The 6076-nt window shown below is 50.8% G+C and overlaps 1 protein-coding gene across 1 annotated transcript in view; it reads right to left on the reverse strand.

The window, feature by feature from the left end:
- LOC311486712 (low-density lipoprotein receptor-related protein 1-like) overlaps positions 1 to 6076 on the reverse strand; it is a 105113-nt gene that overhangs the window by 33232 nt on the left and 65805 nt on the right. Inside the window, 13 exon segments of the mRNA XM_084542674.1 lie at positions 92 to 232; positions 320 to 469; positions 570 to 664; positions 2472 to 2646; positions 3958 to 4185; positions 5038 to 5169; positions 5260 to 5485; positions 5487 to 5505; positions 5588 to 5606; positions 5609 to 5725; positions 5728 to 5750; positions 5887 to 6042; positions 6044 to 6076. The exon segment at positions 6044 to 6076 is cut by the window's right edge and continues 13 nt beyond it. Coding sequence (XP_084398800.1) covers positions 92 to 232; positions 320 to 469; positions 570 to 664; positions 2472 to 2646; positions 3958 to 4185; positions 5038 to 5169; positions 5260 to 5485; positions 5487 to 5505; positions 5588 to 5606; positions 5609 to 5725; positions 5728 to 5750; positions 5887 to 6042; positions 6044 to 6076 — 1514 coding nt within the window.

Consider the following 6076-nt stretch of genomic DNA (forward strand, 5'->3'; position numbering starts at 1 on the left):
TGCTCCAGATAAACAGGGCGACGGTGAGCGCGGCCGGCAGCAACGAGACTTTTAATTTCTTTTTCTTTTTTTCTTTTTTTCCCCCCCGCACCTTTCTGCACTGTCTCATTGTAGATTTTCATGTGCATCATGGGGGAAGTGCTGTTCCTCAGGACTTTCCAGTTGCCACCGTCGGCCTTGTCACAGGTTCCTATCTGGTCAGTTCCTTGGTCCGCCCACCACAACTTATCCCCTACAGGACACAAGGACGGTGATGTTATCAAACGCCTCAGAATGACTGTTTCTGAGTAGTGCATGTTTCTTTTCCACAAAGTCCTACCCATGATGGCCAGAGCGGTCGCCTTGGTCAGCTTCCCCTTCACCCCCTCAAGCACCTCCAGTCCAGAGCCGTCCAGGTTACAGCGGCTGATGGTGCTGTTTCCTGAGCTGATCCAGTAAAGCTGCTTGGTGTCAAAGTCAATGGAGAGGCCTGGCGAGAAAAAACGAACAAAATATATGATACAACAGCGACTGATGTGCAGTCACCTGCCCCGTCACTAGGGCGTGCCGTCTCTTAGCGTGCCACTCACCAACGGGGCCTTTCTGGTTAGTGAAGAGGACGCTGCGGTTGCTGCCGTCCGTGTTGGCCATGCTGATGTTGTCCCCGTCCGTCCAGTACAGCTTCCTGATGGAGGAAAGACACACGAGCGGGGGACAGGCGTCATGACTAGCCACAGCAACCGTCCTTGTCGACGCGCCGTCTAAGAAGCCTCGGCGCACAGGCCTCGCCGCTTAGCGTTTCGCGAACCTTGAGGGGCTTTTTATTGACAAAACAATTTCACGATCGGAAAAAAAAATCACCGGCTCCAGCTCCACATCGTCTTCCTCCCCCCCACGCATGAATCTCCCATAAATATTACGACGGCGCACATTCCAGTGATTCCTCGAGCTTGGATAGATCACGCGCTGTACAGTCTGTACACGCTGCTCTTGAAAGGAGCATGCGAATGGAAAGAACGGCACAGTTCATCACCACTGTGGATTATGAAGCCTCTGTTTCGTTGCCGGGTGTCTCGCTTTACATTCTGCGATTCCGTCGTTCAATTTAAACGCTTTCGCTCTTTGTTCAAAAACAGCAACGGCCCCCGACAAAAGGCCGTAGCATCTGTGGAGCATCTGCTCTGTAAGTGATACCAGTGAATTTTTTTATTTTTTTTAATTTTTTTTGAGCAATCTGTTGTTTTCACTTCAAGGCCAACTCAGGCCAACAAAGGCACGGCTGAAGAAGAATGACGGGACGATACGGAAAATATATCTCAGAGCGTTTAATTCAGCGGCGACACCCACGCGCACACCGCACGCTATCAAATCGTCTTCTGCGGTCAAGCTCCTCGATCCTCAGTGAACACACACACACACACACACACGGGCAGAGCACACAGGACAGTGTCACTGTGTGTTACTGTGTTTAGACTGCACGCGGCCTGTGTTTAAAGGACACCTCTCCTCTGCCCCGTGGTCCACTTCCTGCTAAACGCCACCACATCCACCACACCCTCCATCCGTTTGTTAACATGCCTTTAAATAAACCCTCTGGAGCACTTAAAACTCCCTCGACGCCGAGCAAACAGAGCCCGTCCCGTCCCGCCCCGACTCTCTCTCTCTCTCTCTCTCTCTCTCTCTCTCTCTCTCTCTCTCTCTCTCTCTGCGAACCCGCCCACTCTTGGCGGGGGTCAGTGTGTTTGTGTGCCGGAAAAACGAGACAACCTCGGCATATGGACCCGGCATCTGCTTCTCATTCTCCCTCACGCCAACAATGCTCGGGTCGATCGGAAACATTCTTCCGCTCAAGTGCTCCTTGCGAGGGGAGCGAGGAGTGTACACAAAAAAACAAGGAGGAGGCAGAGACGTCTCCTGATATACTCAAATGTCTCCGCTCTGCTTGATCGACGAGAGACTGGGGGCGGGCTCTCTGCTCGGAGCGAAGAGGGAGGGGGTTTCAGGAGGGCAGGCAGGAGGGGTAAAGTGGACATTTGTTAGGGAAAGCAGGAGGGGACAGGATGTGGGATAAACACACGAGAGAAACTGACCTTTTTCGCTTTTGTCATCCGTCTTTGTCTTACTTTGTATATTCTCGCTTGGCCGTCCGTGTCAGCGGCAGAGACACCGGCCGTACATAATTCATAGAGACAGTCTGTCTGAGCGCAGGAATGTTCAAAATAGCTACGGAGAAAAGGAGCGACGGAGGAGAAAGATGACACGAGGGGGGGAGAAAGGTTAGCAGCCATCGGTACCAAATTACTTGGACTGCATGCAGAGGGAAACCGCCAGACTTTGTGTTACTGTGCGCGCGCCCCGCCATTGTGTGTGCGTGTTGTAGGTTATAGGTGAAATCAGCATGTCTGAGAGCGGTTTCTGAAAGCTTCACTCTGACTGAAAGTGACAGTTTTATGGAGTGTGTGTTTTATTTGGTGTGTGTAGGTATGACCAACCCCAGCATTGGATGCAGCACCAGACAGTGTGGTTTGTCCAGGCCCTGGATGACAGCATTTTTGAAGGAGCCGTCCAGTCTGGCGACGTTAATCTGCTTCTTATTGGCGTCGTAACTGGTCCAGAACAGGTTCCTGGACACCCAGTCCACCGCCAGGCCGTGGGTATTGGGAAGATCTGATGAAAGACAAACAACACACACGGAGAGTGATTTAGTAGCCGCGCGGTTTTAGAAGCAAATCCTCCAATGTGATCCTTCCCTGAGCCTGTCAGTTTAAATTAACGGACTACTGGATTTTATTGTAATATCTGAAACATGTGGTCTTTGATTTTACACGGGGGCAGGCTGAAGTTGTTTTCTAGCCGACTCGCATAGATGTTTTTAAGTCACCCAGAAACACCTGAGTCTGTTAAACACGTTAGAAATGCACTGATTATAGGCTGCAAAACTATTAGGAAGTAAAGTTATTTTGTCAAACTGTGCACCTGGCAGACATTTTAGCATTACTTCAATTCAAATGAGAAAAAAGTGCATTGGTTTCTCTTCTCTGTGAATACATATACTGCATGTAGGGACATCTGGCAATCACGTGACCTGAAGCCGCTCTCTTATTGGCTGCTGCAGACTTTCAAAATAAGAATCCAGCTCATCAGCTAATCTAGTTAAACCAGGAAATATCAACTTAAAGCTCGGGTTAAAGTCAATTTAAGTTGCCTAAGGCGCTTTTAGAGTACTGCAGGACGCCATAACCTATGCACGCAGCCTACACTGGTGCGAGACAGTTACTGTACACTTGTGCGATTGTCAGTCTGGCTCGCTCTGTGTCTTTTTTGCCAGTCGGGTTAATTTTTGTCTCTACTTCCTGCTTCACTTTCAACAATGGCGACTGAAACTTTACCTCTGAACCTCCTCAGTTAACCTTCCCTCGATGTGTTCCATCTTCATTGATCCAAAACAATCAATTCGAAAATTGCGGCGACGGAGAGGCAGCCTGGAAAATACTAAAGCGGAAACACGCTACTACCAAGTGGACCAATGACAGCTCTTGCGGTCTGCGTCGCTAATTTACATTTCTGTGAGGTGCACATCAGTTACGCCGCTAGGGTAGGGGGTCTGCGCCGTTGCCGTAGCTTCTGCGTCAACTTCCCTTGACGATTCCCTTTCCTTCCCTTCCCGTTTCTCAGCAAGTTGATTTGCAACCCGCCTCCACCCCCAGCACCTCCTTACGTGTGTCTGTCTATCACTGTCAGTTCTGTGTCACTGATGCATGCTCTCTTCAGTATCTGGGTTTTTGCTGCTGCCTGCTCTCCATACCGCCCAAAAGATTTTCTGCAACTGCGCACTTTTCTTGGACTAAAGCGTCCCTGACCGAACTGAGTTTCTTTGCAACAAGAAGTCAATGCTAACAGCAAATTGTATTGACAAGTAGCCTCCTTGAGCACGAACACGTAGCTACTTAGTTTTATTTATAGTCGGTGCATCCGTACCAGCAGACACCACGGTCTCAACTCCGGTGCCGTTGATGAAAGCTCTCTTGATCGTCTGAGTGCGGACGTCCGACCAGTAGATGCGGTGCTCCAGAGCGTCGTAGTCCACCACGGTCACGTTGTCGATGTCCGGCACGGTGAAGGAGATGATGTAGTTGTAGTACGGGTTGTCGATGTCCACTCCTCGGATCTCTATCTGCCGAGCGTACAGCAAAAACTGACGAGACTCTGCGTGGAGGGAGGGGGAAGGGAGGAGAAAACAAGACGTTGACATGCGTCCTTCAGTATTCAATGAGAGTAATTGGAGTTAAATGTACCTTTAAAGTTGAACGCATGAGCACCACACTAATTCCAGAGTTACGGATGAGTGCGTCTGCACATTACTCCTGCCTCTTGAACAAAGAGTTAATCCAATTGCATCTTTGACTCTAATGATTGTGTCTGGCTGGCTAACTCAATAGAGCGGCCGCGACAGCGAGAGAGATCCAATCAGCGCAGATGCATTGCCACTGCATTGGTCTCAGCAATCAGCCATCATTTAACTGTGTGCAGCCTAAATGATGGACAGGAAAACAAGGCAACGAGATAGAGACGGCGGAGAGTAATGGCGGTGTCAGGCTGCGTTGGCCGGGCCAGACTAGGGTGGTGGACCGCGGAGCCTCGTGGCTGATGCCTGCGTCAGACGGGAGCGGGGCTCTCCATCCCATTACCCCTGAAGATAAAAGAAAGCGCTGCCCTGAATACTAAACTCACACGGCGAACAAACAGGGCCGCTCTCGCCTTTCCAGAGACAGACACTTCAATACACTCCAGAGCTGTCACGGTAATAGCGCCGTCAAAGTTAAAGGGGGAAAAAAATCTAAATAAAAAAATCAGGATTGTTAATCGCCTACCTCTTTTTCTCTCTCCGTCTCGCTTACACACACAACGCGAGACAGAAATGTAAATAAGAAGTTCTGCCAGGACTGGGATTACACTGTGGTGTTCGACAACAGTTCCTGCCAAGAAAAAGAAGACGTGGAAAGTGGTCTGCAAAGCTCAGAGGAGAGTCAGATGGTAGCTGCATTCCTATAGGCTTACCGTAACAAGTACGTTTGTCAGGGCCCAGCTTCATGAGGTGGGGACAAGCACAAGAGAAGGTCTGATTGTAGTTGATGAGGCATAGATGAGAACAGGGATCCTTGCCGTCTTTAGCTGCACACGGGTTAGGAGCTAGGGAGAATGTGGAGATTTTTTTTTGTAAGATTCAGAAGGGTTCTCATTCTCACGGTCTACATTGAAAATATGTTTGTAACGTCTCACCCTGCGGCTGTCTGGATGGATGGTACACCTGCAGGTCGAAGGGTTGCGTATTGGTCCTCTGCACCACAGTGACGTTGCTCCCGGTCCACTTGTTCGCCTTCGCCAGCGTGTTGGTCCTCCAGTCGGTCCAGTACACCTCCCCGCCGTACATGGTGACGGCGAACGGGTGCGAAAGGTACTCGTGGCCCCTCAGAACCTCAATCAGCCCGGAACCGTCGTACTTGGCCGGAGTAAATGGCGTCGGACCTGCGTGCGGCACAATCTTCGGTTACATTTCTGCGCACCTACCGGGCACAAAAGGTGTTTGTGTGTTGGTGTCTTTTACGACCTGGCATCGATCCACAGGTGCGCCGCTCCAGATAATCCACGGTGAGCCCGTTCGGCCAGCCTCCGTTACCAGTTTCCTTGTGGATTGTCTTCCTGCCTTCTCGGTCATGGATGCGGCCATCGATCCTTGGCAAACTGCGTCCCAGTCGGTCCAGAAGAGGATCCTGCAGAACCGTGCCACAATAGCAAAGTGCAATAGGTTCACACTCAGCCCCAGAAATGATTGCAGCAACACATTTGGCCTTTGAAGGGCTTTGGTTTGACATGAGCAGCACGTAGAGTAAGCAGTGCAGCAGTTACCCATCCCGGGGGTCAAGAGCAATAGCTCGAGGGTGCTCCACCTCCCCTGCCAGCAGCGTGGTCCTCATTGTGCCGTCCAGCTTGGCCACCTCTATCTGATCCAGGTTGCTTTCCACCCAGTAAATGTTCCCCGCTATCCAGTCCACTGCCAGACCTCGGGGTAGCCAGCCCATACTGGATGAGGAGGACG

Source organism: Chelon labrosus (genome assembly GCF_963514085.1).
Source record: "Chelon labrosus genome assembly, chromosome: 4".
NCBI lineage: Eukaryota > Metazoa > Chordata > Actinopteri > Mugiliformes > Mugilidae > Chelon > Chelon labrosus.